We start from the raw sequence: 27,363 nt of genomic DNA, 5'->3' as shown, positions 1-27,363 counted from the left end.
TTTCCATCCCCTATGGCAGCTGTTAATCCAAAGTCAGGCCACCTGTGTATAGAATAGCAATAGCATATTCAGCTGGGTTCTGCAGTGCTTACCGAAGCAACATTAACATAGTCATCATCAGATAGTGTGTCCAACATCTCAATAACAGACGTCTTCATCAGCTTCAGTGTAAGACCACTTACACTACCACTCCTGAAATAAGCAACACAGTGATTCTTCAGAGTTCAGTACAAACACTGGGAAATCATCATATAGTGATAGATCGCCTATACACACACATTCTACCTAGGCATACACACAACCACATCCTTCCCAATCAATATGTGGCAACATATATATATATATATATATACACACACACACACACACACACACACACACACACACACACACACACACACACACACACACACACACACACACACACACACATATATAGATACTCTGATAATAAAATTTACTTTGAATTTTGAATTAAGCTACCTTTGGATTGATTTGTCAACTTGACTTGGACCCCATGAGCTCTAATCTTTTGAATTTGCCTTCCTGTGGGATCTTGGCTTTATTGAAGGCTATGTATGTAAAGCACATGAACCATACTGCAACACACACAAAATGCTGGAGCAACTCAGCAGGTCAGGCAGCATCAATGGAAATGAACAGTCAATGTGTCAGGCCGAGACCCCTCTTCTTGCAGCCCTGGTCCTGAGGATCCATCGACCTTTATTCCTGCCAGGGCAACTAATACCTCCTCCATTCTCACCTCTAATGCAGATAGTTATGCAACGTGGTGTATGCAGCACCACTCAAAGGCAGCAGTGCCTCTGTTGCTCAACAAAGCTGGGTATTTCAAGGCACTGCATCATCTTGTAAATGAAGGGCAAGCAATTTAGTACTTACACATCCACTATAATCATCATGTCCTTTGGGGAGGAGGCACCTTGGATATACCTGCAATGAAATGGAGCAGGGAGAATGCAAGTTAGTCTGTCATGCTTGCATTTTAATAAGAGCTGAGCAAATTATAGGTGGTGATTTTTAGTGAAAGGTTCTGGAAGGGAAACAAATTACTCTCTGAAATACATTCAAATACTCCACAGAGGAATAGCATAATAATTTATCTTCTCAAAACAGAAACAGTCATCACTATAAATACACCACAGGTCTTGCTTTAATTCAGCAAACACCATAGTGAGATAAAATAATGAAACAATCCCATTAGGATCACACTTCAACAAACTGTGCATGATGTTCATCATTAACACTAAAGGACAATTATCTGGGATAAATATTGTGAAAAATGGTCTAAACTAGTCCCTGTGTTTAGAAAATATAATTGAAACAGACTATGGGATAGATACTGGTTCACTCTGTGTAATGTTATCTGTGTATATGGAAAATCGGTGCCATATACAAATACACGACAGTCTGTACACAAGGTGCACCTTCTCAAATAACCAGGACATGCACACATCACTAGTGTGGACAAAGCCATACAAGGCCCTACTCCACTGACAGCCAAGATCAGAGGGGAACTTACTAAAGACAGTGAGGTTGTCAGAACTGCCAGGAAGGAACACTTTGACCATCTTCTTGATTGTGACATCATCCTATCCAGTCCATTTATTGTTGAAATGGTCATGTGCTAACTGAAGGACAGCATGGTCTGGGGAGCAAAAGGCATCCCTGCTGGTTCTGAACTTTGGTGGAGAGGAACATCACTCTCAATCTCATCTCCCACATCTGGGAAGAGAGGAGGATATACAAGGGTTCTCAGAGATGGTGACCATGTTCAAGAAAGAAGATTTTACAGGGGAGGGGGCCTTCTGACATATGACTCAGAGAAATTCAACACCAGAACCCTCCTGTGCATGCTTAAATGGTTGAAGAGCTGCTCATTGAGTGGAAGATATCTGTTCACTATGGACATAATTGTTAATGTGTAAAGACTTCATGAGAAGTGGAGGAAGTAGCACCAGCCACTCACTATACAGTATATGGTTTTCAGTGACCTCACTTTATCAGGAGAGATCGCACAGCATCCTTCTCAAACCGGGTCATGCATGACATATCATCTTCCCCTTATTCCAATGACCTACACTCAATCTAGAGCAGAGTGGTGTCAAACCTGGCATCACTAGTGGGAAATGTGGCCCATCCACAGCTGACTTAGGAAAAGTTTATAAAGTTACCTTATCTTTCATTTTATTATCTGTTAATATTATTTTATGTGCTGAATGAGATTTATGCATCTTGGTCTTGAGAAACATTTTCTAGTTAAGCTTTATACTTGAACTTGAACTTAAAGTGCAGAAGGCCTGAAGATTGAGAATATTTTAGAACTTAATAAAAGAGAACCAAGAATGTGAAAAGAGAAGACCTGATAGAGGTGTATAAGATGATGAGAGGCATTGATTGTGTGGATAGTCAGAGGCTTTTTCCCAGGGCTGAAATGGTTGCCACAAGAGGACACAGGTTTAAGGTACTGTAGAGTAGGTACACAGGAAATGTCAGGGGTAAGGTTTTTACTCAGAGAGTGGTGAGTGCGTGGAATGGGCTGCCAGCAACGGTGGTAGAGGTGGATATGATAGGGTCTTTTAAAAGGCTTTTAGATAGGTACATGGAGCTTAGTCAAATAGAGGGCTATGGGTAAGCCTAGTAATTTCTAAGGTAGGGACATGTTCAGCACAACTTTGTGGGCTGAAGGGCCTATACTGTGCTGTAGGTTTTCTATGTTTCTATATGTAAAAAAGAGGAAGTCAACATGGACAGAGATGGAATAAGTTATAATAGGGAATAAGGAAATAGCAGGGGAATTACTCTGTAAATATCTTTACAAATAAAAGCACAAAAACCCACCAGGAGAATCAAAGTTCAAGGAAAATTTATCATTAAAGTCCATATACTGTATGTCACCATATACAACCCTGAGATGCGTTTTTTTGCGGGCATACTCAATAAATCTACTAACCATAAGTGAACCAATGAAAGACTGCACCAACTGAGAGGATCACAGGCGTCTCCCTACCATCCATTGGGGACATTTATCAGGAGCACTGCATACGCAGGGCCCTTAGTATTATTAAGGATCCCACCCATCCATCCAGCATCCTCTTTGACTTTCTACCATCAGGCAGGAAATTACGATGCATAAAAACAAGAATGGTCAGAATGAGAAACAGTTTCTTCCTCCAGGAACTCCCTGCTGCATCGTATTCGAAGTGTCACTGGTTAATCTGTACCTTAAAATATTTAATATTAATGGACTTCAGTTGTTATTCATCTGTACATTTTATCCTTATGTGTACTACTGTACTTTACACCCTGGTTCAGAGTAACGTTGTCTTGTTTCCATATACACTATGTGGTTATATACGTTATATACATGTATATAGTTAAATATCATTAAACTTGACTTGAATACCGCCAAGATTCTACCAGTCGCCTACGCATAGTTTTAAGGGCTAATGACTACCAACTCACACGTGTCTGGGATGAGGGATGAAAGTCACATGGTCACAGAGGGTGAAACTGCAAGCCTCAGAGAGCCAGTACCAGAAGATAGGATTGAACCTGGATTACCTGACCTGTGAAGCAGTAGTTCCCTCTACATGCCAGAGTGCCCACTCCAAAGTGGACGGTGTTAGATCTATGGAAGCAGACAGAGCAAGAAGCTCTGGCACTTGCCTCAAAATTCATTTTGCAGAAGCATTGAACAGACAAACCCATGCACTGTAAATGGAATGAATTGTTGAGTCAGGAATCAACATGATGACATACAATAGTCATACAAAGCATTGTCCCTTCTGCTGAACTTTCAGGGAACATGTCAGACAAAACACAGTATCCATTTATGCCAAATGGATGTTCAAAGTGAACAGTGAAATGACTGCATGACCCTGATCAGTATGCACCTTGAGGACATTATCCAGTTCTGGCTACTGAAAAATATGGAATTCCTTGTTCCCTGATCTCTTAATCTTCCTTGCCCCATTGTGTTCTGGTTAAGTGTTGACCCAGTGACTGGCATGCAGTGTGAAAACTGGCAACTCTGTGATCTCATAAGCAGAGATTTGGCATTGTCACTTGGCTAAACATGGCAGGTTTCCCCTGGTTCATCAGTAAACTAGATGAGAGGATTTATGACAATCCACTCTTTCTTGGAATCATCATTACTACAGCCAGTTGGCGCCTACCAAATTATTAAATTAATTTAAATTCCTCAGTGGGATTTGAGCTCAAATCTCTGGATTGTTCATCTTAAGATTTTGTATTTCTAGTTGCAAACAAAAAATCAAAGGCTGGAAATCTGAGATAAAAACAGGAAATGGTAAGAACACCCAACAGTCAGGCAGTTGTATCTTTCCAGACACCTCCTCAACATTACTGTTCTGATAACTGCTGTACAGCAGTGCCACAAGACAGGTGACAAATAACCTTCCGTGCGGAGGTTTGGCTGATAACTCATAATAACAAGCAATGGCATTTTAAAATGTCTATAATAATTATTGTAAGGCTAAGAAATAAATCTTCAGAGTTATAGAATCATAAACTGCAGTAACAGACCCTTTGAGCGCCATGTACCCATTCACACTAACTCGAAACGCATTGTGTTTTATTCCCACTTCCCTTCTCCATATTATCATCAATTCCCCTCTGATTCTGACACACCTACACCTACATGCTGGGGTAATTTATCTAGGGGTAAATGTGGACAATTAACCTGCTGCCCACATACCTTTGTGATGTGGGAGCAAACTGGAAGAGCCAGAGGAAACACAGACATTCACAGGAAGAACACACTAACTCCACACTCAGGGCAGAAACTGCACTGCCCTGTTGTTCTCTGGAGTTCTGATTCAATTTCCATTGCAGAGCATGAGCACATGATGTAGATGGATTCACAGAGTTATATAGAACAGAAACAGGCCCTTTGGCCCTACTCATCCATGCTGACTAAGTTCACTACCTGAGATGGTCCTGTTGGCAGCTGCTTGTTTCATATCTCTCTAAACATTTCCTATCTCTGTACCTGTGCAAATGCCTTTTAAACATTGCATGTGTATCCAACTCTATCACTTCCTCTGGCAGCTCATTCCATATACGTACCATCCTCTGTATGGAAAAGATGCTCTTCAGTTCCCATCTAAATCTACCCCCCCCCCCCCTCCACTCCCATTTGGATAAGCAGGGCAGCACGGTACGGATCATGATTTTTGATTTCTCAAGTGCCGTCAGTACCTCATTGCTGGGGGAGAAGCTCCATTCAGTGCAGGCTGGCAGTTCCATTGTATCCTGGATAATGGACTATCTCATTGGCAGACCTAGTTTGTGTGGCTGCAGAGCTGTGTGTCAGACATGGCTATAAGCAGTACTGAAGCCCCACAGGGGACTGTATAGGGTCTTTTTCTGTTTACTCAGTATACCTCAGACTTTAGATACAACACTGAGTCCTGTCATCTGCAATAGTTGGGTGTATAAAGGGAGGACGGGAGGATGATTACAGGGCCTTGTGGAGGACTTTGTCAAATGGTGTAAGTTGAATCATTTGCAGCTCAGCATCAGTAAGACAAAGAGAACAGTGATGGACTTTAGGAAGACTGCCTGCACTGCTCCCTGTTACCTGTTACTATTAATGGTAAGGATGTGGATGTGTTGAGGACCTACAAGTACCTGGGGGTGCACCTGGATGATAGACTTGAGTGGAGCACCAACGCAGAGGCTGTGTGCAAGAAAGGCCAGAATCACCTCTGCTTCCTGAGGAGACTGAGGTTCTATGGAGTACACAGGCCTCTCCCTCACATGTTCTACCAGTCTGTGGTTGCCAGTACAATATTCTATGTGGTGGTGTGCTGGGGCAATGGCATCAACATGGGTGATGCCAACAGGCTCAATAAACCGATTAGAAAGGCTGGCTCTGTAATAGGAGTCAAACTGAACACACTGGAGGCTGTGATAGAAGAAAGGACCCGACGGAAAATCCTGGCAATTCTGGACAATGTTTCTCACCCTCTGCATGCCATCTTGGCTGAAAGGCTTGAGTTGGAAAGAGAGACTGGGTAGGGGAGAGATTATTTTACCCTTGACTGGGGGCTGAGGGGTGACCTTACAGAGGGGTACACTTTAGTAATAGACTAAGACAACTGCACTGCATGCACTTATGAGATCATTCTTATCCTGGGCCATTAGGCTCTATAACGAGTCAGCCTATAGCCAGGGAAGTGATGACCCTCCCTCCTGTTAGACTATGGTAACTTAATTTTCAATTCTATTATTTGTATATTTGTGACTGTAATTTCCTTTGGGATCAATAAAGTACCTATCTATCTTTCTAGTTTTAGACTCCCGAGCCTGGGGAAAAATATACTGACTATTCATCCTATCTATACCCCTCTGTAAGGTCACCCCTCAGCCCCCAGTCAAGGGTAAAATAATCTCTCCCCTACCCAGTCTCTCTTTCTAACTCAAGCCTTCCAATCCTGGTAAGAATTTTTCATCTCCATATAAATCTCCTCTGCATTTTCCCAGCATTATCTCATCTTTCCTATACACTAAAAGCCACAAATCTGCAGGCGCAAGAAACATGAAATAAAAACGTGTGCTTGTTGAAATGTCTCCTAAACATTGCTCTCATAACTATTTCTACCATCTCCCCTGACAGGGTGTTCCGGGCACCTACTACTCTCTTTGTAACCTGACCCCAACATCTCCTTTAACCTCCTTCCTTACCCCAACAATGTCCTCTGGTATTTCACATTTTCACCTTGGGAAAAAGAGGATCTAACCTGTCTATGCCTCTAATGATTTTATTTCAGCCTCTGACATTCCTCTAGGTTCGTTTAACCTCTCATAACTAATACGCTCTGATCCAGACAGTCTCCTCTGCACCCTGCATGTGGAAAGATCCACATCCTTCCTGTAATACAGCAACCAGAACTGCACACAATAGTCCAAACGTAGTCAAACCAGAGTTTTAAATGGTATGACATTAGTTATTTTGTTACTTTCACATTCACCACACATTTGTCCATTTACTTTCGATCTCCCTGTGACTGACTGTTCCATTTCATTGCTGATCCCGATCAGTTAAATCCCAATGTGGACAAATTGTAACTGTGTGTTCTGATTGATCCACAGCTAACACCATGCTGGGGATGGACCTGCTAAACGGTAGCATTGGGATTCTCGTGAGTGCTGCTGTGAACCTTGACATCTACGGGAAATCCCTGAAACCTGCAGGTACGTCAGTTCACTTCACACATCATCTCATCATCAAAAACAAGTATTTAGAAGGCTTGTTAAGATTCAAGCTTGTTTATTTTCATTCTTCAGTATACAAGTGCAAAGGAGAACAGAATGATTATTACTCTGGATCTGATGCAGCATAAAAAACACAATAAAGAAACAAAGAAAACACAATAAATAGAAAAATAAAAGCAATCCTATAAAACATAATGTACAAGGAACTGTTATATCCACAGACTGATATACCGAGACTGATCGTTCATAGACCGTACGTAGGCAGATTGCATATAGACTGATTATGGGCAGATTTCATGTAGTCTGATATGCATAGACTGATTGTACATAGACTGTACATAGGTTGATTGTACATAGACTGGTTGTATGTGATTGTAAATAATAGTGAGGTGAGTGTGTTAATGGGTGGAGGTGTTCATCAGCCTGATGGCTAGGGGGAGGAGGAAGTAACCATTTTTGAGTCTGGAGGTCCTGATGCGAGTTCTGCATAGCTTCTTCCCTGATGAGACGTGTAGAACATAGAGCATTACAGAACAGTACAGGTCCTTTAGTCCACAATGTTGTGCCGACCTTTCAACCTACTCTAAGATCAGTCTAACCCTTCCCTCACACATATTCCTCCTTTTTTCTATCATCCATGTGTCTATCTAAGAGTTTCTTAAATGTCCCTAATGTACCTGCCTCTACAAGGGCAGTTCATGTACTCACCACCCTCTGTGTTAAAAACCTTATCTCTGACATTCTCCCTAGGCTTTCTTCCAATCACCTTAAAATTATGTCCCCTTGTATGAGCTATTTCTGCCCTGGAAAAATTCTCTGGCTGTCCACTCTGTGTATGTCTCTTATCATCTTGTACACCTCTATCAAGTCACCTCTCATCCTCCTTTGTTCCAAAGAGAAAAGTCCTGGCTTGCTCAGCCTATCCTCTTAACTCGTTTAATTCGGACCCTTTCAGCAGCAAAACATGCTGGAATATTTCACAGGACTATTTAGTAAATGTAACATTATGTCAGGAGAAATTGAGGTAAGTAGATCAAAAAAGGGAAATAATTCGAAAATGTTGGACCTTGGAAGTTGAAGACTCTGCTGTCAGTGAGGCAGGCAAAAGAGGAAGCTGGGTACCTCAGAGTGTTAGAGGAGACTGTTGTTACAGAGGAAAGTAAAACGAGAAACAAATTTGATTGCATCCTGAAGTTATCAAATGAGGCACTGTTAGAGATCAGTGAACTCACAGAGATGAGTGAATTGCACAGCATGAAAGCAGTCTCCTTGGATCACTGTGTCTGTGCTGGCCATCATACCTATCTGTGCTTATCTCACTTACTTGAAGTACAACCATGTCTAGATGTCTCTTAAATGTTGTGACTGTTTCTGTCTCTGCCAGCTCCTCTGGAATCTCATTACAGATGCTAACTACTCTGTGTGAAAATTAACCCCATCACATTCCTATTAAATTCCTTCTTATCATTTTAAATTTAGACCCTCTAACTTTAGGCGCTCCTACCATGTAAAACAAACACTGGTTAATAACTATATTTATGCCTCTCATAATCTTATGTACCTTTATCATGGCACCTCTTAGCCTCCTTGGCTTGAGGAGAAACAAACCCAGCCTATCTAATCTCATTTTATAACTCAAGGCTTCGGGTCCCAGCAACATGAATAATTCTCTGGAGTTCAGAAAGAAAGGCTGCAATTTTGGATGTACAGTAGATTCTGGTTAACATCCAGCCCAGTACATTTTAACCCAAATTAGGCAGCTGCCACAATTAGCCAAAATGTCATCAAAATAGTTACAAAGGTATAGAAGATAAACTGCTGTTTTAACTGAGTAATAAATCATGTATTTAAATGAAATACAGAAGAATTTGAACACTACCAATACAGTACTATAAAACTGCAGTAGTACCTATTAGTCATCGATGGAGGAATTCATCCAGTCGTCTTTTATTTTGACTGACTGTAACTGAACGAAGGGCTGTATGGGATGAAAGCAAGGGGTAGTACCTGTGGTGAAGGGACATATTGTGTGCAGTCTCACCTTTAGTGCACTCTCACCTTTAGTCCCCACCGGATACTCGTCTCTCACCTGTGGCTCCAAGTATCTGTTTGCATGCTGCAGCTGCCACATCCTAACACCACTTCAACAGGCAGGCTAAATCAGGTGAGAGTAGCCAGCAGACCTCAAACCCTGTGCTAACATGTGAAGTTAACTCCAGCAGACTGGGCAGATGAGATCCAACTGCCAGGAAGAAGGTTCTGCAACACTCCGTGGACAGCAAAAGGCACAGCAAGGTGCAGGAGTGGTCATGGTCATCCATTGCAACTAGGGAAGACCCAGTTGTGACAACTACTCATCCCACCGGACCCGGTCTTCCAAGGTCGAGAGAGTGGAACTACTTTAAAAACTCTCCTGCGCAGGCTTTCTGACATAGTTGGGTATGATGGACAACCACCAAAAGAATAAAGTCAGCACAGACACCTACTGCAGATAATGGATTGCTTTATACAATGCCTTCAACAATTGCATCCTCTAAATCTTCATTTTCATTGAAAAAAACATGATTGTTGATACCCTCAAGTTCTTTGTAGTTCCTAACTTGTTGGAGTAGTGAAATTGTTTCATTTTCACTCCTGACCGTTTCTGGCATCTCCAAGTCTGAATACTTAAAACCGCAGTGAGCAAAACAGTTATTGCTTATTTCTCACCAACTGTCAGTGACAAAGTTCACTGCCTTTTGAAAAGAAGCACATGCAACTGACACTATTTAAAAAGTGTTTGATCCAAGCATGGTGTAGTGTCTACTTGCCACACAGGTTCATGTGACTGATGCCAGTTAGAAACTGTTCAGCAACAGTCTCCTGCCCCATTTAAGCAGTATAGTGTACCAAATAAATGAAGTGAATCCCAGCTATTTTCTCGATAAGTTTTTGTTTTTTAAGAGTTGTCCCAAATAAGCAGCTGTCCCAATTAATGGGAAGCCACTGTATTATCTTTAGACAAACATATTTTCATACATGAACACATGTAGGCTATTCAGCCCCTCAAGTTGATGCTGGCTCACCAAGAAATCCCATTTTCCCACTAAGTCCCATGTAACCTATCCTTCCCCAGCACCCAAGGTCAGGATCGAAACTGGGTCATCAGAGCAGTGAGGCAGTGGCTTTCATTAATGATGTAATTCAGTGTAACCCAATTTACCATCAGGTTAAAGAGATTAGTTTTATTTGATACACTGAGATTGAAACATCTGCACATACAGTGAAATGCATCATTTTGCATCAGATCAAATCAGTGAGGATTGTCATCACGCTTCTGGTGCTTACAGAACATGCCCACAACTCACTAACCCTAACCGTGCTTCCTCAGAATGTGGGACAAAGCTGGAGAACCTGGAAGAAATCCAAGAGGTCACCAGGAGAACGCATATACGTACTCCTCATAGACAGCGGAGGGATCTGAAGCTCGATCTTACAGCGTGCAGACTGTAAAGTGTTGAACTTACTGCTATGCTATCAGGCCACCCTCATTCTACTGAAGTGATGGACATGTTTGCACTCACCAGGGTCTCCGTCGTACATCATACAGATCAATCTTATTGGGGAGGCCCCAGGGAGTTGCTGCAAAGAACACAAACAGTACAAAGGTAAACTGGTGACATGGATGAGAGAGTAAGCATATTCAAACTGTGAATCAACACTTGGTTAATTCCATGCCATGTTCCATTAGGATTCTTCTGATGAATTTTCAGTGACACTCCTGAGTTAAGGTCAAGCAGAGCCTAGGTGAGATGCAAGCATAAATTCTGTTAGGTGCAACTCTCAGTGCAGAAAACTCTCACGAGAACTGAGCGAAGAGGCCAGTTTTCACTCTTCAAAGGAGTTTTGTTTCATTGTCATGGCTCGACAACCTTCTAAATGAATCATGAGGATCTGAGCAAGATGTGTTGAGAAATGTGTGTCTCTTAACTCAGTAGCGAAGTTACTCGCAGTTTGCATGACAATGTGTTAACTGCATTGCCTGATACCCGTGACATACCTGGGTAATACCTGGTGACACCTGTGGCACTTCCAAACACCTGCCAGAGTAGCGAAGGGTCATCCTCGCGATTGCGTTTGAACACGTCCTCCAGGGCTGCTGTCCAGTTCAACTCATTGAGGATAACAGTCGCTGAAATCATAAAAGGTATTGGAAGCACTAAACCAGAAACAACAATACATGGTTACCAAAATTCTTCCACTGCTCAGTAACCAATGACAGAAGAATGCATTCCAAGGGTTGTCCTGGGACAGTCCTAAGTGCTGATAAGACACATAGATCGAGTGGATAGCTAAATTTTTTTTTAACCCAGGGCAGAAATGGCTAATATAATGGGGTATAATGTAAAGGTGACTGGAGGAGAGCATAGTGGATATGTCAGAGGTAATTTGTTTTTCACACAGGGGTGGTGGAGATGCAGATACATTAGAGGCATTTAAGGAACTCTCAGATAGGCACATGGATGATGGGAAAATGGAAGGTTATGTAGCAGGGAAGGGTTAGATAGACCTCAGTTTATAAAGTTGGTATAACATTGTGGGCTGAAGGGCCTAAAATGAGCCCTGTGTTCTATGTTCTGTGTTCTGGAAATATCTACTTACAGTGACATTACAGGAGTTTTGAATGAAATGGTTTATTTTAATTAACTATAACAGCAAGGAGGTCACAGCATCTGAAATAATGTTGTCACTAGGCCTCTATGCCCTTTGATGATACCACCTGTAATGAATAATTCTGACCTTTACCAACAAACAGAAGCTAATTTTATTGGTAAGTCAGAAAATACATACAAGTCCCTCAATATGGTAATCATTCCTCCACAGTATTGTCCTCTGGTCTTAGATTCTCCCACCAGAGGAAGCATCCTCTTCACATCCACTCTATCAAGGCCTTTTACCATTCAATAGGATTCAATGAGGTCACCCCTCATTCTTCTGAATTCTAGATGGCTAAGAGCCATCAAACACTCTTCAAATGACAAGCAATTCAGTCCTGGAGTCATTTTTGTGAACCTTATTTGAACCCTCTCCAGTTTCAGCATATCCTTTCTTGGATATGGGACCCAAAACTGCTCACAATTATCCAAGTGAGGCCTTGCCAGTACTTTATAAAAAGTCTCAACATTACATCCTTGCTTTTATATTCTAGTCCTCTTGAAAATGAATGCTAACATTGCATTTGCCTTCTTCACCACAGATTCAACCTGGAAATTAACCAAGTCCCTTTGCACCCCAGTTTTTGTATTTTCTCTCCAATTAGAAAATAGTCAACACTTCCATTTCTCCTACCAAAGTGCATGACCATATACTTCCCAACACTGTATTCCGTCTGCCATTTCTTTGCCCATTTTCCTGATCTGTTCAAGTCCTTCTGTAGCCTGTTTACTTCCTCAAAAATACCTGCCCCTCACCTATCTTCATACCACCTGCAAACTTGGCCACAATGCCATCAATTCCATCATCCAAATCACTGATGAATAACACTAAAAAAATCAGACCCAACAGAGACTCCTGTGGAACACCACTATTCACCGGCAGCCAACCAGAAAAGGCTCCCTTTATTCCCTATCTGCCTCCTGCCAATCAGCCACTAGATTCTATGCTAGAATCTTTCCTGCAATATCATGTAGCTTATAAAACAGCCTCGTATGTGGCACCTTGTCCAAAGCTTTCTGCAAAGCCAAGTACACAACATCCATTGTACACCACATCCATTGTACACCACATCCATCGATTCTCATTTGTCTATCCTGCTTGTTATTCCTTCAAAGAATTCCAACAGATTTGTCAGAGAAGATTTTCCCTCAAGGAAACCATGCTGTTTACAACCTATTTTATCATGTGCCTCCAAGTACTCTGAGACTTCATCCTTAATAATCGACTCCAACATCTTCCCAACCATGGAGGTCAGACAAACTGGCTTATAGTTTCCTTTCTTCTGCCTCTCTCCCTTCTTGAAGAATGGAGTGACATTTGCAATTTCCCATTCTTCCAGAACCTAGTGATTCTTACTAATCACTAAACCATCTCTTTCAGAACACTGGGGTGTACACTATCTTATTCAGGTGACTTCTCTACCTTCAGACTTTTCAGTTTCCCATGAACCTTCTTTCTAGTTATGGTACACATACTTCATGACCCTTGACACCTGGAACTTCCAACATGCAGCTAGTGTCTTCCACAGAGAAGACTGATGCAAAATATTTATTCAGTTCATCTGCCATTTTGTTGCTCTTCAAAACTATCTCTCCAACATCGCTTTCCAGTGGTCTGATATCCACGCTTGCCTCTCTTTTACACTTTATGAAGAAACTTTTGGTATCCTCTTTAATATTATTGGCTAGTTTACTTTCTTATTCCATCTTTACCTTCTTAGGACTTTTTTTTAGCTGCCTTCTGTTGGTTTTTAAAAGCTTTCCAAACCTCTAACTTTTCAGTAACTTTTGGTCAATTATATGCCCTTTCTTTGGCTTATATGTTGGCTTTGACTTCTCTTGTTGGCCATGGTTGTGTCATCTTGCCTTAAGTATATTCCTTCCTTTTTAGGATGTACAGTGGCATGCAAAAGTTTGGGCGCCCCTGGTCAATATTTCTGTTACTGTGAATAGCTAAGCGAGTAAAAGATGACCTGATTTCCAAAAGGAATAAAGTTAAAGATGACACATTTCTTTAATATTTTAAGCAAGATTACTTTTTTATTTCCATCTTTTACAGTTTCAAAATAACAAAAAAGGAAAAGGGCCCGAAGTCGAAGTTTGGGCACCCTGCATGGTCAGTACTTAGTAACACCCCCTTTGGCAAGTATCACAGCTTGTAAATGCTTTCTGCAGCCAGCTAAGAGTCTTACAATTCTTGTTTGGGGGATTTTCACCCATTCTTCCTTGCAAAAGACTTCTAGTTCTTTGAGATTCTTGGGCCGTCTTGCATGCACTGCTCTTTTGAGGTCTATCCACAGATTTTTGATGATTTTTAGGTCAGAGGACTGTGAGGGCCATGGCAAAACCTTCAGCTTGTGCCTCTTGAGGAAGTCCATTGTGGATTTTGAGGTGTGTTTAGGATCATTATCCTGTTGTAGAAGTTTTCCTCTTTTCATCTTCAGCTTTTTTACAGACAGTGTGATGTTTGCTTCCAGAATCTGCTGGTATTTATTTGAATTAATTCTTCCCACTACCAGTGAAATGTTCCCCATGCCACTGGCTACAACACAAGCCCAAAGCATGATTGATTCACCCCAGTGCTTAACAGTTGTTGAGGTGTTCTTTTCATGAAATTCTGCACCCTTTTTTCTCCAAACATACCTTTGTTCATTGCGGCCAAGAAGTTCTATTTTAACTTCATCAGTCCACAGGACTTGTTTCCAAAATGCACCAGGCTTGTTTAGATATTCCTTTGCAAACTTCTGATGCTGAATTTTGTGGTGACGATGCAGGAAAAGTTTTCTTCTGATGACTTTTCCATGAAGGTCATATTCATGCAGGTGTCGCTGCACAGTAGAACAGTGCACCACCACTCCAGAGTCTGCTAAATCTTCTTAGCAATCCTACAAGCAGTTCTCTCGGGAAGTTTTCTTGGTCTTCCAGACCTCAACTTGATCTCCACCATTCCTGTTAACTGCCATTTCTTAATTACATTACGAACTGAGGAAACAGCTACTTGGAAACACTTTTGCTATCTTCTTATAGCCTTCTCCTGCTTTGTGGCCATCATTTATTTTCATCTTCAGAGTGCTAGGCAGCTGCTTAGAGGAGCCCATGGCTGCTGATTGTTGGGACAAGGTTTGAGGACTCAGGGTATTTATAAAGTTTTGAAATTTGCATCACCTGGCCTTTTCTAACGATGACTGTGAACAAGCCATAGCCCTAACAAGCTAATTAAGGTCTGAGACCTTGGTAAAAGTTATCTGAGAGCTCAAATCTCTTGAGGTGCCCGAACTTTTGCATGGTACTCCTTTCCTTATTTTCTCTCTAAAATTGTACAAAACAAAAATAATACACTAATCTTGCTTAAAATGTTGAAAAGAATGTTTCATCTTTAACTTTATGACTTTTGGAGATCAGTTCATCTTCTACTCACTTAACTATTCACAATAACTGAAATTTTGACCAGGGGTGCCCAAACATTTGCATGCCACCTTTTTATAACCATATAACAATTACAGCACAGAAACAGGCCATCTCAGCCCTTCTAGTCCATGCCGAATGCTTACTCTCACCTAGTCCCACCTACCTGCACTCAGCCCATAACCCTCCATTCCTTTCCTGTCCATATACCTATCCAATTTTACACTAAACGACAATATCGAACCTGCCTTTACCACTTCTACTGGAAGCTCGTTCCACACAGCTACCACTCTCTGAGTAAAGAAGTTCCCCCTCGTGTTACCCCTAAACTTTTGCCCCTTAACTCTCAACTCATGTCCTCTTGTTTGAATCTCCCCTACTCTCAAGGGAAAAAGCCTATCTACATCAACTCTATCTATTCCCCTCATAATTTTAAATACCTCTATCAAGTCCCCCCTCAATCTTCTACGCTCCAAAGAATAAAGAACTTGTTCAACCTTTCTCTGTAACTTAGGTGCTGAAACCCAGGTAACATTCTAGTAAATCTCCTCTGTATTCTCTCTATTTTGTTGGCATCTTTCCTATAATTCGGTGACCAGAACTGTACACAATCTTTCCTATAATTCGGTGAGCAGAACTGTACACAGAACTGTGCCTTCTGAATTGCTTCCTGAAATTGCTGTTCTGCGATAATTCCTGCCAGTGTTCTTTTCCAATCAATTCTGGCTAACTTCTTTCTCATGCCTCTGTAATTCCCTTTACTCCACTGTAATACTGATACATCTGACTTTAGCTTCTCCTTCTCTAATTTAAGGGTAAATTTGATTCTATTATGATCACTTTCCCCTAAGGGTTCCTTTACTTTAAGTTCTCTGATCAATTCTGGTTCATTGCATAACAGCCAGTCTAGAATAGTTTATCCCCAAATGGGCTCAAATAGGCTCAACCACAACTAAAAAGCCATCTTTGTTGGCACTCTGGAAATTACCCATCAGGAATCCAGCACCAATCTGATTTTCCCAATCTACTTGCATATTGAAATCCCCCATAAATATTGTAACATTGCCCTTTTGACATGCATTTTCTATCTCCCATTGTAATTTGTAGACCACATTTCTACTACAGTTTGGGGAATCTGTATACAAATCCCATCAGGGTCTTTTTAGCCTTGCAGTTCCTTAGCTCTACCCACAACTATTCAACACTTTCCAACCCTATGTCACCTCCTTCTAATGATCTGATTTCATTTTTACCAACAGAGTATTGCCACCCCCTTTGCCTTCCTGCCTGTCCTTTTGATACAATGTGTTTCCTGGGATATTAAGCTCCCAGCTATATTTTTTTTTCAGCCATGATTTAGCGATGCCTACATCATACCTGCCAATCTGCAACTGTGGTACAAGTTCATCTACCTTATTCTATCTAGTGCGTGCATTCAAATATAACACCTTCAGCCCTGTATTTACCCTTTTTGATCTTGTCTGCCTTTTACATTACAACTCATCCTGTAGACTGAAAAGTTGCCTCTCCTCACTACATATTGCCTCTGTTTGTAAACCAGCTACCACCTCTTCAGTACTATAATCCACTTTTCCTATGATACTTCTTGCATTGAAGAATATGCAGTTTAGGACACTAGTCACACCATGTTCAACCTTTTGATTCCTAACTTTGTCATCCAGTAGAAGCAAACAGGACTAATATGGAGACTTACCTGAAACACTAGGAAGGCCTTGCACCAGGCAGCTCTCAAGATCTACAGCTAGGAGTGTGTGTCAGAGGCAGTGGAGCTGCCTAGAACTTTCAAGAAGGAGACCTCGTTATTGAGGTTTGAGTGATGGTGACTATATTTCATTGTGAGGTTGAGAAGATTTGATATGTCTCCAAAGACTCTAACAAATTTCTGCAGCTATACATTGGAGAGCATTCTGACAGGTTGCATCACTGTTTGGTGTGCAGGTGCCAATGCAGAGGACTGGACAATGTTGCAGAGCATTGCAGCTCCTTTATGGCCACTACTCTCCGCACCATCGAGGATATCTTCAAAGGATATCCTTTTCTCTTGCTTTTCAATCGAAGCAAGAGGCTGAGAGTGGAAGACTGAAGCATCGCGGAGGGAAGGTCGTTTTTCTTTTCTTTTACTGATCGGGGAAAAGAGGCTAGACTGCGCAGGCGTGTGTCGTAGTGCACCGAGGTTTAAAAGTAAGACCACCATATACAGTGGCCATCGTTGGAGTGGACTGAGTTGGAGTGGGATGGCCTTGGCTTAATCAGGCTTCGGTGAGAAACAGGCAGAGGTGAGGGTAGGTTCCGGTAAATTTCTGTTTTCTTCTTTTTTTTGTTCAGACTAGAGAAAATGCCAGGCAGGATGTTGGAATGCTCCTCCTGCAGGATGTTTGAAGTCAGGGAGGCCTCCGGTGTCCCTGACAACGACACCTGCAAGAAGTGCATCCAGCTGCAGCTCCTAACAGACCGCGTTAGGGAATTGGGGCAGGAGCTGGATGACCTCCGGATCATTTGGGAGGCTGAGCAGTTTATAGATAGTAGCTTCTGGGAGGTAGTTACACCTACGGACCAGGACACAGGTAATTGGGTTACTGTCAGGCAAGGGAAGAGGAAAGGGCAGGTAGTGCAGGGTTCCCCTGTGGCCATTCCCCTCCAAAACAGGTATACCGATTTGGATACTGTTGGAGGGGATGGCTTACCTGGGACAAGCTGCGGCAGCTGGATCTCTGGCACTGAGTCTGGTTCTGCAGTGCAGAAGGGAGGGAGGAATAAGAGGAGAGCGGTAGTGATAGGGGACTCCATAATCAGGGGTACAGATAGGAGATTCTGTGGTTGTGACAGAGACTCCTGGATGGTTTGTTGCCTCCTGGGTGCCAGGGTCAGGGATGTCTCTGATTGCGTGCACAACATTCTGAAGTGGGAGGGTGATCAGCCAGATGTTGTGGTACACATCGGTACCAATGACATAGGTAGAAAGAGTCAGGAGGTCCTGAAGAGTGAGTACAGAGAGCTTGGTAGGAAGTTGAAAAACAGGACCTCGAGGGTAGTAATCTCCGGATTGCTGCCCGTGCCACGTGCCAGTGAGGGTAAGAGCAGGATGCTCTGGCAGATGAACACATGGCTGAGAAACTGGTGTAGGGGGCAGGGTTTCAGATTTCTAGATCATTGGGACCTCTTCTGGGGCAGATGGGACCTGTACAAGAGAGACGGGTTACATCTGAACTACAAGGGGACCAATATACTTGCAGGGAGGTTTGCTAGTGTTATTGGGGAGGGTTTAAACTAGATTTGCAGAGTGCTAGAGTAGATAGTGGAACGGGAGTGAAAATAAATGATGTTAGTAGTTCATGCAAAGTCACAAATAGTAAGGTTGTGTGTGGTGGTAATAATCTTCTGAGGTGTGTATATTTCAATGCGAGGAGTATTGTGGGAAAGGCAGAAGAGCTGAGGGCCTGGATTGAGATGTGGAATTAGGACACCATAGCCATTACTGAAACTTGGCTACAGGAGGGACAGGACTGGCAGCTCAATGTTCCAGGGTTCTGATGTTCCAGACGTGATAGAGGCAGAGGGATGAAGGGTGGGGGGTTGCCTTTGCTAGTCGGGGAAAATACTACAGCAGTGCTTCGGCAGGACAGATTAGAGGGCTTGTCTACTGAGGCCATATGGGTGGAGCTGAGAAACAGGAAAGGTATGACCACATTAATAGGGTTGTATTATAGACCACCCAATAGTCAGCGAGAATTGGAGGAGCAAATCTGCAGAGAGATAGCAGACAACTGCAGGAGACAGAAAGTTGTGATTGTAGGGGATTTTAATTTTCCACATATTGATTGGGACTCCCATACTGTTAAAGGTCTAGATGGGTTAGAGTTTGTAAAATGTGTTCAGGAAAGTTTTCTAAATCAGTATATAGATGTACCAACTAGGGAGGATGCAATATTAGATCTCCTATTAGGAAATGAGTTAGGGCAGGTGACGGAAGTGTGTGTAGGGGAACACTTTGGTTCCAGTGATCATAACGTCATTAGTTTCATCTTGATCATGGAGAAAGATAGATCTGGTTCTTGGGTTGAAGTTCTAAACTGGAAAAAGGCCAAATTTGAAGAAATGAGAAAGGATCTAAAAAGCGTAGATTGGGACAGGTTGTTCTCTGGCAAAGATGTGATTGGTAAATGGGAGGCCTTCAAAGGAGAAATTTTGAGAGTGCAGAGTTTGTATGTTCCGGTCAGGGTTAAAGGCAAAGTGAAAAAGAATAAGGAACCTTGGTTCTCGAGGGATATTGGAACTCTGATAAAGAAGAAGAGAGAGATGTATAACATGTATAGGCAACAGGGAGGACATAAGATGCTTGAGGAGTATAAAAAGAGTAAGAAAATACTTAAGAAATCAGGAGGGCGAAAAGAAGACATGAGGTTGCTTTGGCCGTCAGGGTGAAGGATAATCCTAAGAGCTTCTACAGGTATGTTAAGAGCAAAAGGATAGTAAGGGATAAAATTGGTCCTCTTGAAGATCAGAGTGGTCGGCTATGTATGGAACCAAAAGAAATGGGAGAGATATTAACGAGCAAACACGAGGAAATCTGCAGATGCTGGAAATTCAAACAACACACACAAAATGCTGGTGGCATGCAGCAGGCCAGGCAGCATCTATAGGGAGAAGTGTTGTCGACGTTTTGGGCCGAGACCCTTCGTCAGGACTAACCGAGTGGAAAGATAGTAAGAGATTTGAAAGTAGAGGAGGGAGGGTGAAATGCGAAATGATAAATCTCTTACTATCTTTCCTTTCGGTTAGTCCTGATGAAGGGTCTCGGCCCGAAACGTCGACATCGCTTCTCCCTATAGATGCTGCCTGGCCTGCTGCGTTCCACCCGCATTTTGTATGTGTTGTTGGGAGAGATATTAAATGGGTTTTTTGCATCTGTATTTACTAAGGAAACTGGAATGGAGTCTATGGAAACAAGGCAAACAAGTAGGGAGGTCATGGTACTTATACAGATTAAAGAGGAGGAGGTGCTTGCTGTCTTGAGGCAAATCAGAGTAGATAAATCCCCAGGACCTGACAGGGTATTCCCTCGGACCTTGAAGGAGACTAGTGTTGAAATTGCAGGGGCCCTGGCAGAAATATTTAAAATGTCGATATCCACGGGTCAGGTGCTGGAGGATTGGAGGATAGCTCATGTAGTTTCATTGTTTAAAAAAGGCTCAAAAAGTAAGCTGGGAAATTACAGGCCGGTAAGTTTGACATTGGTAGTAGGTAAATTATTGGAAGGAATACTAAGAGATAGGATCTACAAGTATTTGGATAGACAGGGACTTATTAGAAACAGTCAGCATGGCTTTGTGCGTGGTAGGTCATGTTTAACCAATCTATTAGAGTTTTTCGAGGAAGTTACCAGGAAAGTGGATGAAGGGAAGGCAGTGGATGTTGTCTACATGGACTTCAGTAAGGTCTTTGACAAGGTCCAGCATGGAATGTTAGTTAGGAAGATTCAGTCGCTAGGTATACATGGAGAGGTAGTAAATTGGATTAGACATTGGCTAAATGGAAGAAGCCAGAGAGTGGTAGTGGAAGATTGCTACTCTGAGTGGAGGCCTATGACAAGTGGTGTGCCACAGGGATCAGTGCTGGGTCCATTGTTATTTGTCATCTATATCAATGATCTGGATGATAATGTAGCAAATTGGATCAGCAAATTTTCTGGTGTAGTGGATAGTGAGGAAGGTTTTCAAAGCTTGCAGAGGGATTTGGACCAGTTGGAGGAATGGGCTGTAAAATGGCAGATGGAGTTTAATGTGGACAAGTGTGAGGTATTGCACTTCGGAAGGTCAAACCAAGGTAGAACATACAAGGTAAATGGTAGGACACTGAGGAGTGCAGTAGAACAGAGGGATCTGGGAGTACAGGTACATAATTCCCTAAAAGTGGCGTCACAAGTAGATAGGGTTGTAAAGAGAGCTTTTGGTACATTGGCCTTTATAAATCAAAGTATTAGAGTATAAGAGTTGAAATGTAATGGTGAGGTTGTATAAGACATTGGTGAGACTGAATTTGGAGTATTGTGTGCAGGTTTGGTCACCTAATTACAGGAAGGATATTAATAAGGTTGAAAGAGTGCAGAGAAGGTTTACAAGGATGTTACAGGGACTTGAGAAACTGAGTTACAGAAAAAGGTTGAATAGGTTAGGACTTTATTCCCTGGAGCGTAGGAGAATGAGGGGTGATTTGATAGAGGTGTATAAAATTATGATGGGTATAGATAGAGTGATTGCAAGCAGGCTTTTTCCACTGAGGCCAGGGGAGAAAAAACCAGAGGTCATGGGTTAAGGATGAATGGGGAAAAGTTTAAAGGGAACATTGGGAGGGCTTCTTCACGCAGAGAGTGGTGGGAGTGTGGAATGAGCTGCCAGATGAAGTGGTGAATGCAGGCTCACTTTTGACATTTAAGAAAAACTTGGACAGGTACATGGATGAGAGGGGTATGGAGGGATATGGCCCAGGTGCAGGTCAGTGGGACTAGGCAGAAAAATGGTTTGGCACAGCCAAGAAGGGCCAAAAGGCCTGTTTCTGTGCTGTAATGTTCTATGGATGATGCTTCAAAAAGGCAGCAACTATCCTGAAGGACCTTCACCACCCAACACAAGCCCTCTTCTCAATACTACCATCAGAGGTGAGGTACAGGAGCCTGAAGGCACACACTCAATGTTTTAGGAACAACTATTTCCCCTCTGCCATCAGATTTCTGAATGGACAATGAATCAATCCATGAACACTATCTCACTGTTGTTGCTCTCTTTGCATACTTTTTATGTACTTCTTACTGTAATTTATAGTATAGTTTATGCATTGCACTATTCTGCTTCCCCAAAATGACAAATTTCATGATACATGTCAGTGATAATAAACCTGGCCCTGATTCTGATTCTGATTCGATTAAGGATGAGCAGTAGAGGACCATTCAAAAATGATAAGGAACATTTCATAATGAGCTGATAGGGAGAGTCAGCTAGAGATTAATCAGGGAAAGTCATGGCTTGTCTAAATGGGGTGAATCAGGAAGAGTTAGCATGGGGCTATTCAGGAACAAGGGAATCTGGGCAGAGGAATCTAATTTGAGGGACAGCATTGAACTAATGCAGAATATACTCTAAGGGAGAGGCTGTGTGGGATTAACCAGGCACTCTAAACGCAGGGTTAACCAGGCACTCTAAATGCGGGGTTATCCATGCACTGTAAATGCAGAGTTAATCATGCACTGCAAATGCAGGATTAATCAGGCACTGTAAATGCAGCATACAGCTAATGGGGGGGGGGGGGGGGTCAGTGTGGGACTAATCAGCAACAATAAATAAGGGACTAATGAGGAATCAGGAGTGACAGGGTGGGCTAATCAGGGATAATAAACACAGGAGTAATCAATGAATCTAAGCACAGGACAAATTTGGGGAAACCAGCACAGCCTTGATCAGCAAAGAGTTAAATTGGGACAGAGGTAATGACTAATCAACACAGGACTGATGAAACATGGGAAATAGAACACGACAGCACAGTCATAGTCTATGTTGTGCTGACCTTCTAACCTACTCCAAGACCAATCTAACCCTTCTCTCCTGCATAACCCTCATTTCTCTATCATCCATGTGCCAATCTAAGATATTCTGTAATATCCCTAATGTATTTTTTTCTACCTCCATCCCTGGAAAGGCTACCACACACCCACCTCTCTCTGTGTAAAAGAAACTTAACTCTGACATCCCCTTAGAGTTTCCCTCAATTAGACTCAGCAATCACTCAGGGACACTCAACATTGGGTAATAAATGAGGATTAATCGGGAGGGATAATTAGTGGAAGAAGTAAGGGATAATAAAAATGGGATTAATTCAAAATAATAAACACTGGAGTAATCAGGGATAGTCATCATGTGGAGGAATCTAACAAATGACATATGACTAATCTGGGACAGTCAAAACAAGTAATTAGGGCGTGGCAGCACAGATCTAAATTAGACTGGGTGAACAAGGACAACACACAATCAGTGCAAAGGTCATCTAGTAGAATCAACACATGATGAATGCAATCTATAACATTCATGAAGGGACTAGTCAGGAGAGTACGACAAGGTTGGAAAGGTTCAGTCAATGTCATGGTGAATCAGGCACAAATAGCACAGGACAATAAACATGAGGAGAGCAGACAGTGACCACAGGAGTAATCAGTGACAGGGAAAGCAGGACTAATCTGGATAGAATAGTAATAATCCATCATAGTCTAGAACTAATCCCAGAGTGTATAGTACTAATCCAGGACAGTACAGGACAAATCCGGGTACGGGACAGTACAGTACTAGTCCAGGACCATACAGAAATAATCCTGGACAGTACGGAACTAATCCTGTACAGTATGCTACTAATCCGGGATGCTACAGGACTAATCATAGACAGTAAGGGACACTTCCAGACAGTATGGTATTAATCCAGACAGTACAGGACTAATCCGAGACAGTACGGGACTAATCCCAGACAGTACGGTATTAATGCTGACAGTATGGGACTAATCCCAGACAGTACGAGACTAATCCAAGACAGTACGGGACTAATCCAAGACAGTACGAGACTAATCCGAGACAGTACGGGACTAATCCCAGACAGTACGGGACTAATCCGAGACAGTACGGAACTAATTCGAGACAGTACGGAACTAATCCCAGACAGTACGGTATTAATGCAGACAGTATGGGACTAATCCAGACAGTACGAGACTAATCCCAGACAGTACGGGACTAATCCCAGACAGTATGGTATTAATGCAGACAGTACAGGACTAATCCCAGATATTATGGTATTAATCTAGACAGTACGGGAAGAATCCAATGGGATTGTTGGAATGGCCATTGCGTGAGTAGAGTGTTGTTAGAGTGGTCCTGCTTTGGCTCAGCAGACTTAGTTGAGAACAGGCTTGGGCAAGCACCAGTGGAGGTTCTAAGTAAGTAAATAAGAAAGTTTCTGGGAAGTTTTTTTTTGTGATGGTACATAGCTGGTGCAGTGAGAAATGATCTGGAGGTAGTGGTATGTCCTTTGAGTGAGATGTGGGAACTCCAGGGGACCTCCAGTCTCCCTGATAACTAAATCCGCATGAAGTCCACCAAGTTGCAGCTCTTTAGAGACTGCATTAAGGAACTGGAGCTACAGCTTGATGACCTTTGGCTCATACGGGAGACTGAGGAGGTGATGGATAGGAGCTACAGGGAGGTAGGTACCCCTAAGTTGCAGAAGGCATATCCCTGGGTGCCTATCAGGCGAGGGAAAGGGAATAGGCAGCCAGTGCAGTACTCCTACGGCTGGTCCCCTCAATAATAAGTACATCACTTTGGATACTGTTAGGGGGAAGAGAGGTGATGACCTACTAGGGGGAAGCCACAGTGACCAGTCTCTGCGGCTCAGAAGGGAAAGGAGGAGAAGAGGAGTGCAGTAGTGATAGGGGATTCCATATTAGAGGAGTAGAAAGCAGATGCTGTGGACATGAAAAGAGATACTTGGAAGGTATGTTGCCTCCCAGGTGCCAGGATCAGGTCCACGGTATCCTAAAGGGGGAGTGTGACCAGCCAGAAGTCACGGTATATATTGGTACCAATGGCATAAGTAGGAAAAAGAAGGAGGTCCTGAAGACAGAATATAAGGAGATTGGCAGAAGGCTGAGAAACAGAACCTGCAGGGTAGTAATCTCTGGATTGCTGCCTGTGCCACGTGCCAGTGAGGGTAAAACAGGAAGATTAGGCAGGTGAATGTGTAGCTGGAGAATTGTTGGAAGGGGCAGGGTTTCAGATTACTGGATCTTTGAGATCTCTTCTGGGAAAAGTATGACCTGTACAAACAGGATAGGTTACCCCGAACCCAAGGAAGACCGATTTCCTTGTGGGCAAGTTTGTTAGAGCTGTTGGGGAGGGTTTAAACTAATTTGGCAGGGTTTGGGAACCGGAGTGATAGGGCAACAAGGAGATGCAGTGTGTAGTGTGACGGTGATGAAGGATGAGCAGATGATAGTGCAAAACTGCAGTCAGTGGGATCAGTTAAAGTGTAACAGGGGGCCAAAATCAATAGGGGCGATGAAGATGTTATATCTAAATGCACTCAGTATACAGAATAAGGTAGATGATCTGGTAGCGCACTTAGGGATAGACAGGTATGACATTGTAGGCATCACTGAATCGTGGCAGAAAGAAGATCATAGTTGGGAGACAAACATTCAAGGATACACATGATGTTGAAAGGACATGCAGATAGGCAGAGGTGGTGGGGTGGCTCTAATGGTAAAAAATTAAATCAGATCTTGAGAAAGAAGTAACATAATAGGATTGGAAGACGTAGAATCATTGTGGGTAGAGTTAAGAAACTAAAAGGGTAAAAAGATCCTAATGGGAGTTATTTACAGACTCTGAACAGTAGCCAGGATGTGAGCCACAAATTACAATGGAAGATAGAAAAGGGATGTAAAAAAGGCAATGTTGTGATAATCATGGCGATTTCAATATGTAGGTAGATTGGGGAAATCCAGCTGGTGCTAGACCCCAAGAGAGGGAGTTTGTAGAAAGCCTATGCAATGACTTTTCAGACAAGTTTGTGGTTGAACCCAATAGGGGAAAGACAATTCTGGATTGGGTGTTATGTAATGACCCAGATTTGATTAAGAAGTTTAAGGTAAAGGAACCCTTAGGAGTCAGTGATCATAATATGATAGAACACACCCTGCAGTTTGAAGCTAAAATTGGATGTATATTACAGTAGAGTAAAGGGAATTACAGAGGCAGGAGACAGGTGCTGGCCAAAGTTGACTGGGAGGGGACACCAGCAGGGATGATGGCAGAACAACAATGACTTGTGATTCTGGGAGAAACTCAGAAGGCACAGAAGAAGTATTCTAAAGACAGGATGATGCGATTGTAGCTGACAAGGTAGGTCATTGATCGTGTGGATAGCCAGAGGCTTTTTGCCAGGGCTGAAATGGCTAACATGAAGGGGCATAGTTTTAAGGTGCTTGGAAGAAGGTACAAGGGGGATGTCAGAGGTAAGTTTTACACACAGGGAGTAGTGGGTGCATGAAATGCACTGTTAGCGACAGTGGTAGTGGCAGATACAATAGGGTCTTTCAAGAGATTCTTAAATAGGTACATGGCGCTTAGAAAATGGAGGGCTATGCTCTAGGGAAATTCTAGGCAGTTTCTAGATTAGGTTACATGTTCCGCACAACATTGTGGTCCGAAGGGCCTGTAATGTGTTATAGACTTCTACGTCCTATTTTCAAAGCCAACATAAAGGAAATAGGGGGACATGTAATACAGCAAAAATTAGTGGTAAGTTAGAGAATTGTAAAGTTTTTAAAAACCAATAGAAGAACGCCATAAGGAGGGGAAAATAAATATGAAGCTGAGTTAGCCAACAATATCAAAGAGGAAACTATTTTTCAGATGTAAAAAAAGTAAAAGAGAGGCAAGAGTGGAAATCAGACCACTGGAAAATTATGCTGGAGAGGTAGTAATGTGGAACAAAGAAATTGTGGATGAACTTTTCCATCAGTCTTCACTGTGAAGACAACAGCAGAATGTCAGAAACGTGAGAGTGTCAGGGGCAGAAGTGAGTGACGTTGCTATTACTAAGGAAAAGGTGCTTGGGTATTTGAAAAGTCTGAAGGTATATAAGTCACCTGGACCATATGGACTACACCCCAGGATTCTGAAAGAGGTGGCTGAAGTGATTGTGGAGGCACTAGGGTAATGATCTTTCGAGAATCACTAGATTCTGGGATGGTTCTTGAGGAGTGGAAAATTGCAAATGTCACTCCACTTTTCAAGAAGGGAGGAAGGCTGAAGATAGGAAATTATAGGCCAGTTTGCTGACTTCAGTGGTTGGAAAAATGCTGGAGTCTATTACTAAAAATGAGGTTTCAGAGGACTTAGGGGCACATGATAAAAGAGGCCAAAGTCAGCAAGGTCTTCCAAAGAGG

General features: G+C 42.5%; 1 protein-coding gene across 8 annotated transcripts in view; it reads right to left on the bottom strand.

Annotated features, from left to right (window-relative positions):
* Positions 1-27,363, bottom strand: part of cacna2d2a (calcium channel, voltage-dependent, alpha 2/delta subunit 2a) — a 904,752-nt gene that overhangs the window by 246,696 nt on the left and 630,693 nt on the right. For all 8 annotated transcript variants that reach the window (XM_073072600.1, XM_073072591.1, XM_073072592.1 and 5 more), the window contains 4 exons: positions 11,300-11,431; positions 10,824-10,881; positions 901-951; positions 93-192 (listed from right to left, as the gene is read on the bottom strand). In XM_073072600.1, coding sequence (XP_072928701.1) covers positions 93-192; positions 901-951; positions 10,824-10,881; positions 11,300-11,431 — 341 coding nt within the window. The remainder of the gene's footprint in view (positions 1-92; positions 193-900; positions 952-10,823; positions 10,882-11,299; positions 11,432-27,363) is intronic.

Source organism: Hemitrygon akajei, chromosome 19, assembly GCF_048418815.1.
Source record: "Hemitrygon akajei chromosome 19, sHemAka1.3, whole genome shotgun sequence".
Taxonomy (NCBI): domain Eukaryota; kingdom Metazoa; phylum Chordata; class Chondrichthyes; order Myliobatiformes; family Dasyatidae; genus Hemitrygon; species Hemitrygon akajei.
This window is presented reverse-complemented; position numbering and strand designations above follow the sequence as displayed.